At 41.6% G+C, this 24,824-nt stretch overlaps 1 protein-coding gene across 1 annotated transcript in view; it reads right to left on the reverse strand.

Moving 5' to 3' along the window:
• Nucleotides 1-386: 386 nt before the first annotated feature.
• Nucleotides 387-24,824, reverse strand: part of ngfa (nerve growth factor a (beta polypeptide)) — a 72,563-nt gene continuing 48,125 nt past the window's right edge. The window contains exons 2-3 of the mRNA XM_017693279.2: nucleotides 7,710-7,823; nucleotides 387-1,355 (exon numbers count right to left, since the gene is read on the reverse strand). Of these exons, the coding sequence (XP_017548768.1) occupies nucleotides 652-1,344 (693 nt within the window). The 5' untranslated portion in view covers nucleotides 1,345-1,355; nucleotides 7,710-7,823 and the 3' untranslated portion in view covers nucleotides 387-651. The remainder of the gene's footprint in view (nucleotides 1,356-7,709; nucleotides 7,824-24,824) is intronic.

The following is a 24,824-nucleotide window of genomic DNA, read 5'->3' on the forward strand; positions in this document are numbered from 1 at the left end:
TTTACTTTTTGCTTTTATATATTACTTAAGGCATGTCAAGTGCAGATTTTATGCTGGTGTCAAATAACTAAACATTAGTTAATTTATAATTATCATTGCTTTGTAAATGTGTGTTTTTACTTATATACACTAGATTCCTTGAGCTACACAGATTAGCGTGTTACCTTAATATTGCTAGCTGTTTATTGGGTAAGGATAGTTGTGCCCCCTCAGTAATTTTTGCCCTCTTGTCTAATTGATTGTGTAGTCAGACCCACATTGCACATCATTTGATGCTAACTAATGTTTAACTGTTGTTAAACAAGCAAGCACGTTTTGCACTGAAGTACTGAAGTGTTTAATAAATAACAGCATGAACAACAACACAACATAAGCTTGCATTTCTTGATGTATACTGTATATACACATACATATTTTTATTTTGACCGTATAAACTATATAAATATGTCATGCAGTCATCATAACTTAAGAGACGAATAATTTACAGTGTGAGGTAGGGTAGGACAGGGCTGGGTTGGGGGTGTCGGGTGAAGATATAAGGGGAAGAGTCCGGTACACTGTATTGGCAGTATATTGTTTGTTATTTGGGGGAAGGCGGGGTTGGTCAAGTGAATCTTTGGACAGAGGTTTGCTGAGAAATGAATCGATGGGTCAATGCCTCCATGACTTTCGACTCAGCACACACACACATGCTGCGTTGATGCGAATGAGCCTCCAGGCGATCTGGTTCTTGAAAGACGTTAGAGCACGCACGTATGTATGCGTGTTGGTGCAGTATGAGTTCCAGTGCTTGTTGTCGATCCCTCGGCATCCGGATGTTCCCGCTTTTATCCCGCTGACCCCTCGCCCCCGGGGGGCGTCACTGGCTTTGTTGATGCGGCACGTGGTCTCATAAAACAACTGCTTCTTCACCACGTTGTTTATGCGGACATCGGGCAGCACTGTGACCTCATTGCCCGCTAGGTCTGTGGCACGGGTCAGGTTGCCGACCCAGTGGTTCTCGCTGTCGCACACCGAATATTCCCCACGATGCAAGAACTCTGTGGCCCTCCGCCGGACACGAGGCCCTCTGGATCCCACCGGGTCATTGTCAGAAGGCGCCACATCACTGAAGAGCACGCGGGGTGATCGGTAGCGACGTTTGTTGAAGAGTTTGGGGTCAATGGTGGGGATGAGGTCATTGTGGGTCAAATCCTGCTGGGACTGTCCAGAAGAAGGCCTGACTGAGCGATCCATTCCTGCGTGTTGATTGGCTGGACCTTGTGTTTGGACCTTGTGACCCCCCGTGTTGAGTGCAGCCTGGACGCTGATCAGGAAGAGCAGGACCAGCGTCGTCGACCTCATGGGCACACGTCCTGTGGAGAGTGAAGCAGAGCTGAAATCTCTGACCAATCTACAAACCCACACCCACACTGCACAAAATTATATCTTAGCAAGTGTAAGCATCTTAAAAGTAATTAATATAACTACTATTTCTCCTTTTGAGATTGCTATAGGAATATTATAATTTATAATAAAGAATAAAATATAATTTTAATTATTTCTAATTTTATTACTTTATTTTATCCTATGAAATTATCTTATTGCACTGGCAGATGATTTCACTTGTTTTAATCATTAGTTCTTATAATAAGTAAAATAATCTTTATAATTTCTTGAAATAAGTAAAATGATCTGCAGTGGAATGAGATTTCACTTGATAAAATTACTACAAACAAGTGAAATGTCTAGAAATAAGTTTAATAACCTAATTTTCTTACAACAATTTCAGAATATATAATCTCTATTTAAGATGTTTCCAGATATAACGTTTTGCAGTGCAAAGTCCTTTCCCCTTCTTCCATCAAAAAACCTCTCCCAGTACTTCAACCATATGTTGTTGTTATGCTTAGAAATTACAGTTAGGAAGCAATTGGAAATCTGTTGGTGAGCAAACAGTCGGAAGGTTGTGGGTTCAAATCCCAGGATTGACTAGGTATACCTGTTTGTACTCTTGGGCAAGGCACCTAACCCCCCAATGCCCTACGTGATGCAGCTCTGCTGGTGATGCTGTGCTGCTCACAGAGTAGGCATTGTTAGATCACAAAATGACAAGTTTCTTTTGTAGGACCAATAAGTACATAACATGCAAATTTCAGCAGAACTCCTCAGAACGAATCTGCAGTGAGAATGTCAGTGTAAATGAGTCAAAATTATTAGAGCCAGAAATGGTGGAAGTGGTTAATGAGATGTACACAGTCATTTAGAGTGGTTTGGTGTGAAATGCCCTGTTCTGGAGAAACTTACTGAGTCAGAATTGTTCACAGTGGTGGTGAAAGGAATCAATCATCCGCCTCTAAAAGCTCCCTCACATAAGGTTATTACATGAAATGGTCATGAATTCACTGTGTGTGAGACACTGTTTATGATAGTTTTGAGAATTTAAACTCCATGGTGGAAGGATATATAATATGCAGGGCGATGTGAGGCAAAATAGTCCCCAGAGAAAACGTCCTATTTTGTATAATAATTTTCAATTTTCCACTTTTTCCCCTATCATCGACATTCCATAACAAACTCAGAAGACACATGTAGGTTCACTGGTGGTTTTGGACAGTAAATAAAATGTCTATGTGTTGTAGTCATGGTGACCACTGGTTCCTATCACCACCACTGTAAAGAAATCTGAACCATTTCACACCAAACCACTCTGAATCATTCTGTTTACTTCTCAAAAACTCAATCATGGGGGGGACCCCAGTTCTCTCCTCTCCTTACAGTCTAAAGCCATACAGTCTATCTTTGTACTACAGCCATATTTTGAAATTGTGGTCTGGACTTGCAAAATAGGATATTTAACCATAACATATGATGTGCTGATAAAATGAAAAACAGTGTATTGTAATTTTTATGTAAGACAAATTTAAACTATTTCTTAAGGACTGCATGATAATCTCAATTCATTTCAAATGAAATCATCAGCACCGGATAGATGTTTAGACTTGGCTGACTCAAATTTGCTGATGTATTTGTTGAAATCCAGAAGAGCGGAATGTTTGGCTTACTGCAATAGAATATTTGCATTTTGTTCATTTTACAACATTTGCAACTCTACAGAAATAAGTTATATTTCTCTGTAATGATTAAAAAATTAAACTCAATCCCAGTTTCTAAATTTTATAAATGTTTATCAATCATCATTTATTTTCACCCAGGAATACATGGGTTGACCCTCATTTTCAATATAGTCTAGCATTAACAGCTGAAAAAAGAGAATACTTATGAATAAACTAATTAAGAAATGGAAAAAGAAAAAGAAAAAAACAAAGATATAGTAGTTAAAACCAGCTAATAGTTTTCAACATAAGGTAAATACTGCAAGCTAGAATTTGAGGCAACTGGATAAAAGGTTGGAAAAGGTTGGAAAACAACTAAGATTAAATAAAAAACAAGATTTTAATCAGTAAAATAAAAAAAATAATAAAATGGTTAGAAATAAAAAATATAATAAAATAAAATAAAAAGAAGAACAGAAAAACTCAACTAAAACAGTGACAGGCTGTCTGAAAGTGGCTAAAAGATTAAGTTCAAAATGATTGAGAGAGACGAGCAAGCAAGCAAGTCCAGCTACTGGTGTTCTGCAGCTGAAAGCAAATTCCTCAGTTTAGTAAAAATACTATGTACTACAACCCCAATTCCAATGAAGTTGGGACATTGTGTAAAACATAAATAAAAACAGAATACGATGATTTGTAAATCCTTTTCAACCTATATTCAATTGAATACACAACAAAGACAAGATATTTAACGTTCAAACGGATACATTTTATTGTTTTTTGCAAATATTCACTCATTTTGAATTTGATGCCTGAAGTTGGGACAGGGGCACGTTTACCACTGTGTTACATCACCTTTCCTTTTAACAACACTCAATAAGCATTTGGAAACTGAGGACACTAATTGTTGAAGCTTTGTAGGTGGAATTCTTGATTGATGTACAACTTCAGTTGCTAAACAGTCCGGGGTCTCCGCTGTCGTATTTTGTGCTTCATAATGCGCCACACATTTTCAATGGGAGACAGGTCTGGACTGCAGGCAGGCCAGTCTAGTACACCTGTACTCTTTTACTACGAAGCCATGATGTTGGCTTGGCATTGCCTTGCTGAAATAAGCAGGGATGTCCCTGAAAAAGACATTGCTTGGATGGCAGCATATGTTGCTCCAAAACCTGTATGTACCTTTCAACATTAATGATGCCTTCACAGATGAGCAAGTTACCCATGCCATGGGCACTAACACACCCCCAAACCATCAAAGTTGCTGGCTTTTGAACTTTTTGCCCTGATAACAATCCAGACAGTCCTTTTGCTCTTTGGCCCGGAGGACACGACGTTCATGATTTACATAAACAATTTGAAATGTGGACTCATTGGTCCACAGGACACTTTTCCACTTTGCGTCAGTCCATCTCAGATGAGCTCGGGCCCAGAGAAGCTGGTGGCATTTCTGGGTGTTGATGATATATGGCTTGCAGAGTTTTAAATTGCACTTGTAGATGGAGCAACGAACTGTTCATCGTATTCTGTTTTTATTTATGTTTTACACAACGTCCCAACTTCATTGGAATTGGGGTTGTATGTATTAGCTACTATGTTTATGTATTAGTATCAGGATATATATCATCATCATCGTCGTTGACCGCTTAATCCAGCTAGGGTCGCAGTAGCAGTTGGGAGAGCAGAGAATCCCAGATGACCCTGTCCCCTGCAACTTCCTCGAGCTCATTCCCAGGGACGCCAAGCCACTCCCAGGCCAACTTGGAGATGTAATCCCTCCAGCGGGTCCTAGGACGACCCTGGGGCCTTATCACAGTAGGCCATGCCTGGTACACCACCACTGGGAGGCGTCGAGGGGACATCCGAATCAGATGACTGAACCACCTCAAGTGGCTCCTCTCAATGCGGAGGAGTAGCGGCTCTACTCTGAGCTCCTCCTGGATGGCTGAGCTCCTCAACCTATCAAATAGTGTGTAGCCCGCCACCCTGTGAAGAAAGCTCATTTCCGCCACTTGTATTTGCAATCTCATTCTTTCTATCATTACCCACAGGTCATGACCATAGGTGAGGGTCGGGATGTAGAGGGACTGGTAAACAGAGAGCTTTGCCTTTTGGCTCAGCTCCCTCTTCACCGCTACAGTCTTGTACAGTGACCGCATTACTGCTGCCACCTGTCCCAGCCTGCAACCGATCTCATGATCCCTCTTCCCTTCACTAGTGAACAAGACCCTGAGATAATTAAACTCCTCCACCTGGAGCAAGTCCTTTCCCCTTACCTGGAGTGGGCATGCCATCCTTTTCCGGGCTAAGACCATGGACTCAGATTTGGAGGTGCTGATCCGCATACCAACCGCTTCACACTCAGCTGTAAACCACTCTAGTGAGCGCTGGAGGCAAACATGCGATTCAGCCAAAAGGACAACATCGTCTGCAAACAGCAGAGATGCCACCCTCGTCCTCCACACATAATGCCCTCCTGACCTTGGCTATGCCTTAACACCCTGTCCATGAATATCATGAACAGGACTGGAGACAGGGCACAACCCTGCCTTAGCCCAATGCTAATACTGAAAGGATCTGACTTAATGCTGAGTATATGAACACAGCTCTCACTCTGGGAGAACAGAGATCGAATGGTCTGGAGTAGTAGCCCTGGTACCCCATACTCTCAGAGGACCTCCCACAAGATATCGCGGGGAACCCCGAGTAAGCTCCCATGCCCCCTCAACAATCCACGAGAGGGTGAAAAGCTGGTCCATTGTTCCACAGCTGGGATGGAATCCTCATTGTTCCTCCTCAATCTGAGGTTCAACTATCAGTCGGAGTCTCCTTTCCAGCACCTAGGCATAGATTTTCCTAGGGAGGCTGAGCACTGTGATACCCCGATAGTTGGCACAGACCCAAATGGGGACCACCACCCCAGTCTGCCAGTCCAAGGGTACTGTTCCTGAAGTCCATGCAATATTGCAAAGGTGCGTCAGCCACGACAGCCCCACAATACCCAGAGCCTTAAGCATCTCCAGATGAATCTCATCCGCCCCCAGTGCCTTGCCACTGAAGAGCTTGCCCACTACCTCAGTGACCTCTACCAGGGAAATGGAGCTTGACATGCCAGAGGCCTCTGGCCCTGACTCCTGTGAGGGAGGCATGTCTCCCGGATTAAGGAGCTCTTCAAAGTGCTCCTTCCACCGACCGACAATATCCTCATTTGAAGTCAGAGTATCTTCACCCTTATTGAATACAGCTTGTGCGCAGCCACCGTGACCTCTCCTGAGTCGCCGGACAGTTGTCCAGAACCTCCTTGAAGCCTGGAAAGTCTTTTTCCATGGTTTCGCCAAATTCCTCCCACGCCCTGGACTTTGCTTCTGCCACCATTGTGGCTGCCACCTTTTTCACCTGTCGGTACCTCTCTGCTGAGTTGGGAGTCCTTCGGGCCATCCATTCCCTAAAGGCCTCTTTCTTCAGCTTGACCAGGGTCCATTCAGACTCCATGTCCCCTACCTCCCCCGGGACACGAGAAAATCTCTCCCGGAGGTGGGAGTTGAAATCACTCTGAACAGGGGTCTCCGACAGTTGTTCCAAGCACACCCTCACTGTTCACTTGGGCCTACTGGGTCTGACCATCAGTTTTCCTTGCCATCTGATCCAACTCACCACCAGATGGTGATCAGTTGACAGCTCAGCACCTCTCTTTACCCGAGTGTCCAGAACATACGGTCCCAAGTTAGATGAAACAACAACAAAGTCAATCATTGACCTCTGACCCAAGGAGCTCTGGTACCATGTACACTTATGAACATCCTTGTGTTCGAACTTGGTGTTTGTTATGGCCAATCCATGCCTGGCACAGAAGTTCAATAACAATTCACCATTCGGGTTTAGATCGGGCAGGCCGTTCTTCCCAATCACGCCTCTCTAGGTCTCCCAGTCATTGCCAACATGAGCATTGAAGTCCCCCAGTAAGACTATGGAGTCTGTAGGGGGGACCCTTTCCAGAACCCCGCCCACTTGCTCCAAGAAGGCTGAATACTCTGACCTGTTGTTTGGTGCATAAGCACACACAACAGTCAGAGTTTTCCTCTCTGCGATTTTAATTCACATTGAGGTGACCCTCTCATCCACCAGGACAAACACCAACTACACGGCCACCAGCCGGGGACTCCTGCCTGGCGACTCCTGCCTGGTGTCTCTCACCCTGTGGAACCCTTGAGTAGGAGAGGGACCAACCCCTATCAAGAAGTTTGGTTTCAGAGCCGACACTGTGGGTGGAAGTGAGCCCAACTATATCTAGTTGGTACCTCCAAGTGGCTAAAAGATTAAGTTCACAATGACTGAGAGACAAGCAAGTGAGCAAGTCCAGCTCACTGGTGCTCTGCAGCTGAATGCAAATTGCTCAGTTTAGTAAAAATACTATGTATTATCTATTAGCTACTATGTTTATGTATTAGTATTGGGAGATATATACATACATACATACATACATATATATATATATATATATATATATATATATATATATATATATATATATATATATATATATATATATATATGAATCACAAATCAACATTGGCCCACAATTCCCATATCAGTGCATCCCCACTATTTCTTTAAAACCTTTATGTAGAAAAATTTAGCATGGTGTGTATACAGTGCTGTGGTGCCGTGGCTGACCTGTGAAATGTTCCTGGTTGAAGCGAAGGCCCCGTGGGCTCCTAGAGCCAGTGTCCAGTGCTGGCTGAGCCCCAAGAGCCTGCCATCAGGACTGGCCTGTGTGTCTGCTTCTCTCTGCAACACAAACACACGGACTGTGTTATTAAATAACACATAACAGATGTAGCAGTTAGACAGTTCAGCAGAAAATCTAACTCAAACTGAAGTTTGCTTCTTTAGATTTAGCTCTGTACCTACAAGCTAACAAGTAATTGCAACTTATATCCCACCAATTAGCATTGTGCTAACTGCAGGCCTAATTAGATTAGATTAGATTAGATTCACCTTTATTGTCATTGTGCAGAGTACAAGTACAGGGCCAATGAAATGTAGTTAGCATCTAACCAGTGCAATATATAACATTATTTACATAAAGTGTGGTGGTAACAGTGACCAGTGCATAAATATAACTGTTATATACATGTGTGTACAAGTGAAATGTGAAATATGTAATATGTAATATAAAATATGAAACATACAATATAAAATATACAGTGTTATATATGCAATGTTATATGTATCTATATATCTGTGTATTAAGTTTATATACAGGAATGTACATATTGAATATATAGTATATAATATACATAAATACATAACACATACATAAAGTGAGATATGCAGTAACATGATTGTAGGTTATTATATACACATACGTATACAAATATAGACATATAGATGTAATAGATACTGTACAGTGGGAGTAGCAATACAAATGAACGTTGTATGAATGAAGTATATCATCAGTGCAGAAGGTGTAAGAAGTGCAGTTTTTTAAAGTGACTGTGTAGCGTTCGTCAGGATAACCGCCTCAGGAAAAAAGCTTTTCCTAAGCCTGCTGGTGCAGGAGCGGAGGCTCCTGTAACGCCTGCCAGATGGTAAGAGGCTGAAAAGTCTATGATTTGGGTGGGTAACATCTTTGATGATGTTTCTTGCCCTGCCCATGCAGCGTTTGTGGTATATGTCCTCGATGGTGGGTAAATCGGTGCCTGTGATGCGCTGCGCTGTTTTTACTACCCGCTGGAGTGCTTAGTGGTCAGCAGCGCAGCAACTGCCGTACCATACAGAGATGCAGTTGGTGAGTATGCTCTCAATGGTACAGCGGTAAAAGTTCACCAGGATCCTGGGAGACAGGTGAGCTTTCTTGAGGCTCCGCAGAAAATAAAGGCGCTGCTGCGCCTTTTTGATGAGGACGGAGGAGTTCAAGGACCAGGTTAGGTCCTTGGAGATGAGGAGACCAAGGAACTTGAAGCTGGACACCTGGTCCACTGCAACTCCACTGATGGAGATGGGGGTGTGAGCCTGGTTCCTAGTCCGTCTGAAGTCCATGATGATCTCCTTTGTTTTGTGCGTGTTGAGTGCCAGGTTGTTGTCATGGCACCATGAGGATAGATGCTGTACTTCGTCCCTGTAGGCCGTCTCATCATTATCTGTGATCAGGCCTATCACCGTGGTGTCATCTGCGAACTTGACTATGGTGTTTGAGCCATAAACAGGTACACAGTCATGGGTGAAGAGGGAGTACAGTATCGGACTCAAAACAAAGCCTTGTGGAACGTCAGTGTTCAGGGTGATGTGTGATGAATGGAGATTGCCTAATTTAACAGACTGGGGTCTGTTAGTCAGGAAGTCCAAAATCCAGTTGCAAAGTGATGTGCTGATGCCCAGATGGTTGAGCTTGGATATCAGCATGGACGGGATCACTGTGTTAAATGCTGAACTGAAATCAATGAAGAGCATTCTCACATATGAGTTCTGACAGTCCAGGTGGGTCAGTGCAGTGTGTAGTGCTGTGGAGATGGCGTCCTCAGTGGATCTGTTGCTCCGATATGCGAACTGGTGTGGGTCCAGCGTAGCAGGTAGGCAGAACTTCAGGTGGGAAAGAACTAGTCTTTCAAAGCACTTGGAGATGATTGGGGTGAGTGCAACAGGTCGGAAGTCATTCAGGGCTGAAGCAGTTGAGTGCTTTGGCACTGGCACAATGGTGGCAGACTTGAAGATGGATGGGACAGCTGCCTGGGCCAGCGAGACATTGAAGATGTGTGTGAAGACACCCGAGAGTTCCTCAGCACAGGCTCTTAGCACACGGCCAGGTACACCATCAGGGACGGCTGCTTTCCGTGCATTCACCCTGCTCAGCATGCGACTGACATCCGAAATGGAAAGTTCAAGTGGATTATCGTCTGGTGGAGGATCGTTTTTTAAACGTCACCTTATTACCCCGGTCAAAGCGAGCGTAGAAGTGGTTCAGCTCATCAGGGAGTGAAGCACTGTTGGTGGATGGCGCAGTGCTCGGTGGCTTGTAGTCTGTCAGGGTGTGTATGCCCTGCCACATACGCCGAGGGTCAGAGGAGGTAAAGTGCTCCTCGATCCGCTGTTTGTAGCAGTGCTTGGCTATGGATATTCCTCTCCTCAGATTGGCTCTGGCCAAGCTGTAAGCCTCCCGGTCTCCTGACCTGAAGGCAGCATCTCTGGCTTTGAGCAGAGAGCGAACCTCTCTGTTCATCCAGGGCTTCTGATTTGGGAATATTATTATTGTCTTTTGTGTTGTCACTCTGTCCACACAGTTGTTGATGTGTTCCAGGACAGAGTTAGTGTAGGTGTCCAGGTGGATGTGTGAGGCCGTGGTGGCCCGGGCAGCATACTCGCTCCAGTCAGTGTGCTGGAACTGGTGCTGAAGGAAGGAGTCAGCCCCATCCATCCAGATCTTTACTGTTCTGGTTGTAGGCTTGATCCTCCGAATGACTGGAGTGTATTTGGGGAGTAGAAACAGAGAAAGATGATCTGTAAGTCCGAGGTGGGGGAGGGGTGTGGCTTTGTATGCATCAGCCACGTTTGTGTAAACTTTATCCAAAGTTTTTTGTCCCCTTGTGGTGCAGGAGACATTCTGATAAAATTTTGGTAATCCAGATTTTAGATCAGTGTGATTGAAGTCCCCTGCTACAATAAAGGCTCTGTCCGGGTATGTAGTTTGAAGTTTGTTGATGGTAGCACAGAGAGCCTCCATAGCCGAGTAAGCATTAGCATCAGGAGGCACATAGACTACAGTAGCGACGATGCAGCTAAACTCACGAGCCGCATAAAAGGGCCTGCATTTAATGGTCAGGAACTCCAGGTCCGCAGAGCAGTGGGTTTCCACTACAACAGAGTCTGTGCACCACGCTTTGTTTACGTAGATACAGGTTCCTCCGCCGCGGGTCTTCCCCGTTGTCGCGGTTGACCGGTCAGCTCTGAACAGCGCACGTCCCTCCAGTTCCACCACGCTGTCCGCCACATCGCCCCTTAGCCACGTTTCCGTGAAAAACATCAAATTACAGTCCCTGAGCCATCTCTGTGTGAGGGTCCAGATCTTTAATTCGTCCAGCTTTCCCGGCAGCGAGCGAACATTGGCGAGAAAAACGCTAGGTAACACCGGCCGGTGTGGGTTTAGCCTTAGCTTAGCACGCAAACCTCCGCGCTTGCCCCGTCGTTGTTTGCGCTGGCGTCGCCGGCGTCGGGCACTTCCGGTCGGCAAGAGTGACTCGCTAGGTCCCGGTGTCCGGATCAACTCTGGAGGAAGCTGGTTAAAGTCAAACTGATGTGTAAATCCGATGTTTGTGCAGTGAATGTTGATATCCAAAATTGTCTGTCTGCTGTAGCTGTAGTTCGCACGAGCGATCTGAGCGAAAATACTGAGAATAGTTAAGTAAATAAGTGTTATATTACTGAAACTGGTAAGACGCTGGGCCTCGCGGTGTGGTCGCGACGCCATCTTGGTCTCATCATAATGGTCACACATGCACTTCAAACTGTGCTGTGGCATTCAGTAATCTCCAATAGGCTCATGACTTATCAGCTCAATGCTATTTGATGATTTTATTCAGGATGTTAGCTCTACACACTTAAAAAGATGGTTCTTCAAGGGCACCTCATTAAAGACAGTAGCTCTATATAAAACCATAATTGCTCAAAGAATCATTTGAATGAATTTGTTGGTTCTGTATAGCACCAAAACGAGTTCTTCTATTTTCTACTTTAGACACCAAATATGTCTTGGCTAATCAACTGCATTTTGTGGCGGGGCTGGGGGGATTGTGTAAACTTAATGTTGTCTTTGTAAATGGCCCTTGAAGTATAAAAAGCCAACCTTGAAGAAATAAATCAGATTTGTTTCCTGGAATCTGTATGTCCAGTTCATGGCTATCACTCACTCTTTACAGATGGTAGCAGCAACAAACACTGTTTAAAAAAACGTGACTTGGCGAAGTCTCATGGATTCGCTTACTTCAAGCTTTGTTCCGGGAGAAGTGTGACATTTCTCACCCCATAATGACTCTTTCCCCATGTAACACCACTGACCAGTATGTGTTTCATTACTCACACTCTGTTAGCGCAGAAGGTCAGACTTTGGCATGGTGCTAGGTTCTATATGTTTCAACTGGACTCAAGCACTCATGTTTATTATTGAACCTAATGGATGTCTGAGAGGATGAGATTAGTCAGAGTAGCAGTCATGCTAATGCCTTCCTGTGGTCCTATCTTCATAGGGCCCCCTGTTCTTGGGACTCTATCTTCCTGTTCTAAAGATCTTATGTTCCCATGGCCTCTTGTTTTAAAAATCTTATGTTCCCAGGGCCCCATGATCTTAGGATCTTATGTCCCAGGGACCCATGTTCTTAAGATCTTATATCCCCAGGGCCCCATGTTCTTAGAATCTTACGTTTCCACAGCTCTATATTCTTAGGGTCTTATCTTCACAGGGCACCATGTTCTTAGGGTTTATTTTCCCAGGGCCCCTTATTCAAAGTATCTTATGCTTCCAGGGCCCCATGCTCTAAGAGTCTTATGTTTACAGGGCCCCATTTTCTTGTGGTCCTATCTTCATAGGGCCCCATGTTCTTGGGGTTCTATCTTCATAGGGCCCCATGTTCTAAGGATCTTATGTTCCCATGGGCCCTTGTTCTTAAAATCTCATGTTCCCAGGGCCCTATTTTCTTGGCTGCCATGTTCTCAAGATGTTATGTTCTTATGGCCCATGTTCCCAGGGCCACATGTTCATAAGATTTTATTTTTTCAGGGCCTAATGCACTTAGCATCTTACGTTAATAAACCCTATGTTCTTATAGGATCTTATGTTCCCCACCCATGTTTCGTGGGTGCAAAACAGTGTCCAGCGGGCTTTGAGGTGCTTTTTATGTCTTTTGATAGTCATGTCAGTGGTGTTACCCAATCGGCTGTGGTGTGTATATGAATTCTACTGTAATAAAAAGTCAGCACACATTGGATTCTAATGAAGTCTTCTATAAATATCGCAGCTGCTGCTTGGTGTATGCAAAGTCTGAATATGGTAGAAAAAGTTTCAAAGTATTAAAGATGTATTTAAACTGTTTTCATCATGAACATCATGAATGGCATTGACAGCTGCCATAGTTGTAAAGCTTGCATACCAACAGAGTGTTGTTTCCACTGGTGGACAGTAAATAAGTAAATGTAATTTGTTAATATACTTAAGTAGTTTTTGTGTGTATCTGTACTTTACTGAAGTTCTTCCATTTTGGGTGACTTTTTACTTTCACTCCACTACATTTCAAAGTCAATTATCTTACTTTTCACTCCACTACATTTTGTGAAATTTGTTGTTCCTTTTGGTTTATGTGTACATAAAAATGTAACATGTCAAAACAAAAGAAACGCAAAGCAAGAACACCAATCAGAACACAGCGGTCACTTTGTTTAGAGCTTGTTTTGACCTGTTAGACATGCAGACCCAGCGCAAGCACATGGTTCAATGTCAGCGCAGCAGTGTAAAATGTTGGGAGAGTCTATTCAACATAAATGATGACCTAATCTAACTTTGTGTAAATAGACCACAATATAGAAATATGTACACACATGCTGTTGTGACTGACATGTCTTTTTCTGAATTTATACAAAGACTACTTAATTTTATAGTAAGTAAAGGAAAACTCATTTGGGAACCTTAAAGCGACTTTTTTTTTTATTAAACTTAAACTTGTAACTAAGTTGAATTAAGTTAATTCATCTTTTAGTGCTTTTACTTTCAATACTTAAGTACATTTGAAGGCAAATACTTTTGTACTTTTACTCAAATGGAGATCTAAAGGGAGGAACTTCTACTTTTACTGGAGTTATATTTTACCTTAGGTTACTCTACCTCAAGTATATGGTTTGTGTACTTTGTCCCCCACTGGTTATTTACATTTAAAAACATGTTTTTCTACGTTCTGTCAGGGCTGAATGCAGTACAGGGCTCTAAAGAAAGATGGTACTTATGATAAGAACATCTTTCTTGCAGTGAAAAGGCATAGGATTGGAATGTGTATTTGGAGCGATCTTCCTACACTTTAAGTGCAATCTTTAAAATAACAGTCTTTAAAAAAAAGTGATTTTTTGACTTCAAACTGGACTATAAAACAAAAGACCAAATGGCAAGTGTTCAAAAAACAGAGAGTTGTCACCTCCTAGTGTGAATGCTGGGTAATACTGCATTAAGGATGCAGCTGGAAATAATATGTATCTCAGTGCCAGTGTGCATTGTGTTTATTCCAGACTAATCACAAAGAAATAAAATGTGCTTTGATCTTTAGATTAATGTAGTATATATAACGTGGTCCATGTAAATGGGTCAATGGCCGACCTATTGTTTCCAGATTACAAACATATTTGTGATAAAACATTTTCTCCCATCAAAACCATCTGCCAGCTTTGTGTTAAGGTTTGTTTGGAATGCAGATGCTATAAAACAAATCTTTTCCACATTATCTGCCACAAAGTGCATGTAAACACAAAAAATGTATTGGAACAAAACCACATGAGTTATGGATGTATATTTACAAAGGAAGGAGCCCTCAGGGCTCAGTCTGCTCCAAATAAAACAGAGAGAGTACAGAATAAGATGGATCCTTTAGGAAAAACACTTTTGCTGGTTGTGATTGAGAGAAATCTGATAGAAACTATACATTTCTTTCCTTTACGTCTTTGATCGGATTGCAAAATAGCCACATGGACTTTCATTCAAATTAAACTTTTCAAAATATATTTTTCAGTATGTTGGCATGCTGAAGAGTTTACTCTTATACAAAAGTCTAAAACGTATTATACAGCTTATTAAAAAAAGCACATGAACTGGATGGCTAAAGGTGAACTGGATGGCTAAAGCCACAAGGCCAGTTTAAGCCTGCTTCCTAAAGACTGCTGCTGTTTTCATACAGTAAACTCACTCATAGTAACTTAACTACTGGAAGCTCAAGCCTTTCTCATCCTGCCCCACAGTCTCTGGAGACCTCGCCACTCTGGGGTCAGCCTTATTAGCAAAACGCCTGGATTTCAATATCAAAACAGTGGTGCTGGGTCCAATCCTAGTATAGTTCTGCTATACACTGCCATAGACCACCATACACTGCCATAGACTATGCTACCACAGACCACCGTACACTGCCACAGACCAAAGACAGTGTACTGCCATAGACCACCATATGCTGCGACAGACCTAAGACTACCGCGATAGACACTCTACTACCACACACTGCTATACACTGCCTTAGACCACTTTACATTTCTACAGACCAAATACAGTCTAATGTCTTTGACTATAATACACTGCCACAGACCAAAGACAGTTTACTGCCATAGCCTACCATACATTGCCACAGACCAAAGACAAACCTACCATACACTGCTGCAGACCAAAGACAAACCTGCCGTACACTGCTACAGATCAAAGACAGTCTACTGTCTAACAGCATTTTACACTGCCACACACCAAAGACAGTCTACTGATATAAACTGCCATACACTACCACAGACCAAAGTCAATCTACTGCTATAGGCTAAGAGAAGGTGTAGGAAATCCCAGCTCGACTCAGATCTTCACTCCTACCAATCTCTCCTTTCCAAGTTCTCACTCGAAGTTACTGCTGCAATGTCGTCTTTCTACAGAAGGAAATTGGAAGCATCAGCATCTGATCCACGTAAGCTCTTAAGCAGTTTCTCCTCTCTCCTCAACCCTCCTTCTCCCCTTCCATCCTCTTCTCTCACACCTGAGGATTTTGTCACCTTCTTTGAGTAGAAGTTTGACAGAATCCACTAGTCTTTTCCCTCTGTCCCCACTCCTTCCACTAGACCTCCTCCTCTCGTTCTCAATCCTTAAACTGCTTTTCTTCTCTTTCCAAAGATGCAGTCCTTCAACTGATCAAATCCAGTAACCAAACCACCTGCCCACTGGATCCCATCCTATCTGCATTGTTCCAGTCAATCTCCAAGGACCTACTGCCCTTCATCACTTTTCTCCTTAACAAGTCCTTGTCATCAGGTGAAGTTCCATTAACTTCAAGACTGCAAGAGTACTTCCCATCCTGAAGAAACCCATGCTTGACAGCTTTGATGTCAACAACTATGGACTGGTAGCACTCCTTTCCTTTCAAAAATTCTTGAACGTGCAGTCTAATCAACTGTCTCTCTTTCTCACACAGAACCAGCTCCAGGATTCCAACCAGCACACTCAACAGAAACTGCTCTTGTAACAGTGACCAAGAAGCTCCAGTCAGCAAGATCAGCCAAACTGACATCTGTCCTGATTCTTCTTGACCTCTCAGCAGCTTCTGACATGGTCAACCATATAATCCTTCTGGACATGCTCACCAACCTTGGAATCACTGGCTGTGCTTGGAAGTGGTTCAAGTTCTATGTGGAGGATTGTTCTTATCAGGTAACATGGACAGGGTCCACATGCTCTCCATGCAGACTCTCCACTGATCTTCCACAAGGCTCGTTGCTGGGTTCTCTTCTCTTTACACTAGCTCACTTGATGATGTAATATCATCTCATGGCTTTTCTTATCAATGTTATGCGGATGACACTCAACTAACGCTTCTCTCTCGCATTCTGGTTTCCAGTCACATCTCGGCATGTTTGTCTGACATCTCTTCATGGATAGCAACTCACCATCTGAAGCTCAATCCTAGCAAGACTGAGCTGCTCTTCATCCCTGCAACTACAGGTCCTCATCATGATCTTGCCATCTCATTCGAGAACTCTCTAATTGTTCTGTCTGTAGAGGCAAGAAATTTTGGTGTGATTCTGGATGGCCAGTTATTGTTCTCGACTCACATTGCGAACCTAATTCGGTCATGCAGGTTTCCCCTGTACAACATCCAGAGGATCAGATCCTTTCTCAGTCGAGAGGCCACCCAGGTGCTAGTGCAGTTGCTTGTCATTTCAAGGCTTGACTACCGCAACTCGCTCTTGGCTGGTCTTCCCATGCAGGCCATCAAGCCTCTACAACTCATTCAGAATGTGGCAGCACAACCTGTCTTCAATCTCCCCAAGTTCAGCCATGTCACCCCACTGCTGCAACTCCCTTCACTGGCTTCCTGTAGCTGCACGCATCAGATTTAAAACCCTAATGCTTGCCTACAAAGCCAAAAATGGACCAGCCCCTGCCTACTTGATGGCAATGGTGAAATCTCAAACTGTACCATAAGCCCTTTGAGCTTCGAGTACAGCTCGGCTTGACCTGCCATCCCTCAAGGCACGTAGAAGACAAGCATCAAGAATATCCTCCATACTGGCACCCAAGTGGTGGAACGAACTCCCACTGGCTGTCTGTACAGCAGAGTCTCTTGCTGTCTTCAAACGCAGACTGAAGACACATCTCTTTATACAGCACTTAAATGAGCACTGAATTAAGTATTGATTGTAATGTATTGTACTGCACTTATGTGTGACTTTTTGTTTCTAGCAGTATCTGAGCTCAGGACTAGCTTTCTCTCTAACCTATTGGTAACTATCAATGATACTTTCTCTAGATAGATAGACAAAGCACTTGTAAGTCACTCTGGACAAGAGCGTCTTCTAAATGCTGTAAATGTAAATGTAGACTACCATACACTGCCACACACTGTCACAAACCAAAGACAATCTACTGCCATACACTGCCATACACTGCCATACTCTGCCACAGACCAAAGACAGTCTTCAGACGAAACCAAAGGTTCTAATGTTTCACTGTCAAACTTAACATAACATTAGACAAACCCTTTTTGGTGTTGTATAGAACCATATGTAACACACTCTCTATCAATCTGAAGAAGCATTTCACCATGCAAAGAACCATTTAAGTATGCAAATCGTTCATTAAGAAAAAGTCAATGAATTCCCTTTCAAATTAGTCAGTGTGTTTTTTCTCAGACTTACTGTTAGTGAACACCATTTTTTAAAAACTTCTTTTATTAACTGACCACTGCATGAACTGTCGTGCTCACTCAGTGCTTTACTTTGTGTAAATGTGTATCACAGAGAGACAGGGGATGGAGAAAAGGGGGGCTTGAAGATGGGAGATGACTGAATTTGTACAAGAGATCAGAGTGTACGGCCAGTAGAGGGCAGTGAAGCACTAAATACAATCCAGAAGTGTGAATGAGAAGAATTGTATTTATAACCAGTTACAATGTGGTTCATCAGCTTATTCACAATTACATCATATTACACTGAAATAGACAACATTGTCACTGTAATATTCTGTAATTAATGGTATAGTAAATATTACACCTGCCTGACTGAAACTGAGCAGGCAGGTCTGCTCTCTCTTTTTGTTCTTTGCCTCCATTTCTTTCCTTCTCTTTCTCTTTTCTCTCTCCTTTTCTTTCCTTTTCTTTTCTGTTCTTTCTGCCTTTATTTATGTTTCCTTCCTGCTACTCTTTCTGTGTCTCTGTCCTTCCGTGTCTGCTTCTTTCTTTCTTTCTTTCTTTCTTTCTTTCTTTCTTTCTTTCTTTCTTTCTTTCTTTCTTTCTCTTCTGTCTTCCTCTCAAGTTCATATTTTCTCTTTCTCTGTCTGTTTTCTCATTCTTTCGCTGTTTGTCTTGCTCTCTGTTCTGCTCTCTCTCTCTCTCTCTCTCTCTCTCTCTCTCTCTCTCTCTCTCTCTCTCTCTCTCTCTCTACATACCTGGACCAGATCAGTGTGATCCAGATATAGAGAGTTTCATCTCTGAGCCCTGAAAGTATTCTTCTCTTTGAAGGCTGAAACAAGAGAGAGAGAGAGAGAGAGAGAGATATGGAAATAGAGAGATACAATAATATACAGTATCTCACAAAAAAGTGAGTACACCCCTCACATTTCTGAAAATATTTTATTATACCTTTTCCTGGGACAACACTATTGAAATGAAACTTGGATATAACTTCAAGTAGTCAGTGCACAGCTTGTATAGCAGTATAGATTTACTGTCCTCTGAAAATAACTCAACATACAGCCATTAATGTCTAAATAGCTGGCAACACAAGTGAGTACACCTCACAGTGAACATGTTCAAATTGTGCTCAAAATGTCAATATTTTGTGTGACCACCATATTATCTAACACTGCCTTGACCCTTTTGGAGTTCACCAGAACTGCACAGTTTGCTACTGGAATCCTCTTCCACATAGTACACACAGTACATGTCAGCACTGACAGGCTGACCCCCCCACCCCCCTGCCCGCCCCTTCTTCAACCTCTGGCAGCACTCATATGTCTATTTTTTGAAGCCAACCCCTGGAAATGACGCTGAACAAATAGACTCAACTTCTTTGGTCAACCCTACACTCTTCGAAAAAAAGGTACGATACTGTCACTGGGGCAGTACCCTTTTTGTCACTATGGTGGTACCCTCAGGGGTACATCTCAGTACCTTTAGTCAGTGAACATTTATTATTCTGTTTTAATACATTAGTTTATAAAAAGATACAATTGTCTACTTTTCCACTAGGAAAAACTTATTTAAGGTACACAGTTGGACCTTAAAACCGCTGCTGCACCTTTGATGGTACAATTTCATTGTTTGTACCTTGATGAACAAATCATGTACCTGTATGGTACCTTTATTTCTAACAGTGTAGGGAGGCCTGGTCAGAGTGGAACCTGTCCTGGAAAACTGCTGTATGACCTTGGCCAAGTATAGCTCAGTTTCAGGGTATTAGCAGTCTTCGTATAGCCTCGGTCATCTTTGTGGAGAGCAACAATTCTATTTCTCACATCTTCAGAGAGTTATTTGCCATGAGGTGCCATGTTGACTATCCAGACACCAGTATGAGTGAATTTAAACCCAAAACACCAAATTTAACAGCCCTGCTCCCCATTCACACCTGGAATCTTGTAACTCTAATAAGTCACATGACACCTGAGAGGGACACCGACACAATTGGGCACAATTTGTACACGTTCAGTGAGCTCAGTTAAGTGAGGTGTACCCACTTGTGTTGCCAGCTATTTAGACATTAATGGCTATGAGTTCTTTTCAGAGGACAGTAAATCTATACTGCTATACAAGCTGTACACTGGCTACTTTAAGTTATATCCAAGTTTCATTTCTATAGTTTTGTCCCATGAAAAGATATAATAAAATATTAACAAAAATGTGAGGAGTGTACTCACTTTTGTGAGATACTGCAGAGATAGAAACAGAGATAAGAGGGATGGAAAGAGAGATACAGAGGAAAAGAGAGAGAGGAATGATCTGCCACTCTCTACTCCACAGCTGCTGTTCTGAGAGCAGTAATGTTGCCAGTGTTGCGGTTCGGCTCAGGATGCCAGGTGATGAATGCATTGTTCATTTGTCTGTTATTAGAACTCTGAGCTATGCATATAACAACGTAAGTGACACTTTAAACTTCTGTCATCACAGTACAGTTACTGCTTAATTTCATACAATGTTCATACATTTCCTCTATATAGATTATCTATGTATGTAATCTGTCTGAGCTTTTAAAGCTGCTCTAGCCAAAGTGTCATTATTGAGTAAAAACTCAAATCGGGTAAGTGTGTGCTGCTGCGAGTCACCCTGTAAAGCCTGAAATAATCATTTAAAAGTTGTAGACGTTGTGTTTTTCACACCACGTCATATGTCTTCACGTATTCATGTCACACACAGACTCAAAAAGAAGGTCTGGCTTGATGTTTAGGCCTTAAATGACCACATCCACTGAAGATGTGTCCTTCATCAAGGTTAGACATTGTATCCTCCTCCAGTTGTCAGGTTTATCTGCTTGTTTTGCTTGCAGTTACATATTTCCACCAGAGAAGTCTCCAAATTCCTGAATCTTACATTGCTGCTTTAAGCCTGACTGTGTTTTTTAAGGGCTGTGACACTGACCGAGCATTTAAAACTGCATAAAATGACAATTACTTAGTGAATAAAAACAGACTAAAATATGGTGACCCATGCAACCAAATGGTCTTCTGCATGCTGCTTGCAATTACACATGTCCACCAAAGAGGTCACCAAAGTGTACACTTACAAAGTGTAACTTTATATGATGCTTATATTTATTTATAATTAAATCACTGAAGACATATGCAAAGTTTCACCTTGTTCAGTGGGTATAAGTGGGTTTTAGAAAGTAACTCAGGAGTAATGTAATGAGTAGTGAGATTACTTTTAATAGAAAGTGATGAGTAAAGTAATCAAATTACAGTCTGACTTAAGTTACTAGTAATTTGCAATGAATACCTTGAGTAACTACACCAGTACTGGCCAACACACGTTTGGTGGAAGTTTGCTTGTTTAGTTTACAAGGCTAATATAGCTAACAAGGAACGGAAGCTTATACCCACCAATTAGCATGGTGCTAACTGCAACCCTGGAGTTGTTGAGCATCTCTAATAGATGCGATTATCTATACAAATTATCTATAAGCATGGACTGAAGTACAGGGTGATTCATGATTTGTGTCCCACAGAGATACGTTCACAAACATATATGCACAGTAAAGATAAAGACATTTTAAACACAACTGAAGTGTCCTTCATATCAACCTGTGTCTATAAATTACTAAGTAACTACACTTTGTCTTAAAATGTTAAAATAATTATTAAAATAATTATTTTTGCATTAAAGTGAGAATTCATACAACATATGCTGGAAACATCCTTTTTCGTGCATTGTCATTATGAGTATATATTGAAATATAAGTCTCTCAAAACACATTCACCAGGAATTTGTACCATCCAAATTTCCTGAAAATGAGGGGAAGGAAACAGATTTATTTCTTTTTTATTTGTTTTCATTTCTTTGTTGTTATTTTAACTATCACTCTGAGAGGTCAGTTGAAATTATGATTAGAAAGAAATGATTCCTCAAAATTAGCATTTTAAGTAAATTAAGTGTTCTTAATGTCCCTATAGTATGGACGTTGGTGTTGGGTGTTATTTAAACACATTTTTGTGTGTTTGTTAATTTTATGATGCAGTTACTCATTTAAGCCACGGTCAGTAAAGAAATTCTATATGCATGTTTTCTTAAGTTCAGTGTAGAAATGATGATAAAAGTTACAAAGGCAGAAGTCCTCCAAAAGGCGGAAGTCCCCCAAAAGGCGGAAGTCCTCCAAAAGGTGGACAAAATTATGGAATCACCCACCTTAACATAGCTAAAAACAGTAGCAGCTCCCTAGAAGTGTGAATTTTGTTCATACTTTAGTCCATGTTTATATACAACAGTATGAGCAGCATCTGTAAATGACATCATGGCTGCTGTATTTATCAGTTGTCATGATACCGAAGAAACTTTGGGCTTTTCTTTACAAATCAGGTAAACTGTGTTACACTCACTTACTCTGGCAAATTTACAGTGTTTGTAAATCTCACAGCTGTTGATACTTCCGAGAAAGCCAAGAAGAACTATAGAGGATAGAAAAAGTAGAAAATAATGGCTTATATATGTATATATATATATATATATATATATATATATATATATATATATATATATATATATATTCCTTATTGCCCCATATACATATACAAGCCACCAATTATGTGTGATTAAAAGTTTGAGATATAAACAGTCTGTCAGAGTGTTCTCTCCATTCTAGAGAAACTTACTGTGGTGGTGATAGGAACCAGACCTTCACCTCTAAAAGTTCCCTCACATAAAGTTATTACATGAAATCTTTAGGAATGCACTGCGTGATGTCTGAGTCATTGTTTTATGATAGTTTTGAGAAGATTTTGTCCTTTATCTCCATTCATGGTGGAGGGATACATAATATACAGGGTGCTGTGAGGCACAAATAGTCCCCAAAGAAAACTTATTATTTCAGATTTTTTCACTATTTTCCTATAGTCAAGATTCCGTATACAACTCAGAAGACATGTGTAGGATCACTGGTGATTTTAGACAGTAAATAAAATGTCTATATTTGTGTTGTAGTCATGGTGACCTGGTTCCTAGCACCACCACTGTAAAGGAAATTGTTTACATCAGACACTGAACCATTCAACCAATAATAATCCACTTTTTCTGGATTATATGAATATTTTCATTTATGTAAGTGCATCTGGAACAGAGACTGGTCAATATGTTGTTTTGCATATCAGTATTGCAAGGCTGATTTCAATAGCATATGATATTTAAAGTGTATTTTATTAGATCCCTGTAGTGCAGGAAAAAAACAGACTTGAATTCAATCAGTTTTGCTGGAAAAAAAGCAGCACAGGATGTTTCTAAGCTCCCTCATATGTTCTGAACATCAAAAAACCATCACCAAAACAATAAAATACACAGCACATATTTCTTTAGTGCCATTTACAAGCATACTGCCACTTCTTGTACCCCGTTTCTCCCACAGCTGACACAGCCCACCCTGCAGCACATGTGTGGCCTGTATAAACAGACACTCACTTGATTGATACAGGCTGACTGAGAGAAGCGAATATTTACTCTGAGCTGAGTGGGCTTCGGATTTTAATGCTAAAAATATGTTCCTTGTGCTCCCCTCCGTGAAACCTGCATAAACATGGAACGTCCCAGCCACCAAAGGTCAAAGTGGTTTAGCAAGTCCCTGCGATTTTAAGGAATTAAAGAGCACACCGCTTCTTTCAACACCCCCCAACATGCTACATCCATCATCTGATCCAAAACACAGCCACAGATACAGCCTGGTACCTGTTGCTAAGTTCACACACAGGCTCTTCAGTGCTGGGCAAAAGTCAGAGACCACCCTTCATTTATTTAAACTCCAATGGCAAATTGTTATACACTGTAAAAAGTGATATCATTTCAAGTAAAAACATCTTGAATGTGGATAATATGTCTAATATTTCTCATTATAATACTGTTTTAAGAATATTATATTATAGAAATATTTACAAAATGGATTGTGTTGGTCCTAAAATCTGACTGGCTGAGCTGCATTCAAATATGTAAAATCCATGATATGTACACATCTTTAACTGTCTCACAACAACTAAATTGTGTATTACTGTGGCATGACTTGAAAAAACCTTGGTGCTGTTAAGGAACAATTTTTGATTCTAATGTTACTTGCGTGGAGCACCAAGTGTAAGAACCCAGTTCTGTTTAAACTGAGGGGCTGACAGCTAATGTTCTTAACTAGAACTAGGCTGGTCAGCTATCTACAGGCTAACGTATAGCTAACAGCCTAATAATGCCATCATATAATATCACAGGCTTGAATTAGTGTACTTACAATTAACTGTAAAATGGCAGTAAATAGGTTTTAAAATGTCACTTGAATGTCTGACACACTTCAAATGTTCATATTTCAGTCAGAATTCGCATCAAACCCAGACAGTCCCAAACAGCTCTGCACTCCCTAAATAGTATGCTAGCTATGACAGTATAGAAATTCTAGCCTCTACAGCCAAACAGTACATTACATAACAAGTATGGATGTGCCTGAATATCTATGTTATTCTCTGTTGGGTTGCAGGATCCAGGATTTAAATTCCTATGTAGTGCACCATGTAGGGAGCAGGGAGCCGCTTGTGATTCTGCCCTAGCATTAGAAGAGGGGCGCTGCTGGATTGGTGCTAAATAAGACGTGCAGTGGTACTTTGGTGACAAAAAAGTGCTTGTAAAGCAGAACCTTTTGTATTAAACAGTGCTGTGTTATCATATGTCATTGTTATATGACAAGAAGTAAAAAGAATCATGAAATGACTGCAGCATACATTAATGGGTGACCAAATAATCTCCTTATTCAGGGGTGCATGGCGCCTTGGTAATGATACCATGTGCTAAAGGAATTACATTTCTTGATGGAATACATGTTTATGTCAATGATTAATAATAAGAACACCCT

This window comes from Pygocentrus nattereri, chromosome 9 (assembly GCF_015220715.1).
Source record: "Pygocentrus nattereri isolate fPygNat1 chromosome 9, fPygNat1.pri, whole genome shotgun sequence".
Classification (NCBI taxonomy): domain Eukaryota; kingdom Metazoa; phylum Chordata; class Actinopteri; order Characiformes; family Serrasalmidae; genus Pygocentrus; species Pygocentrus nattereri.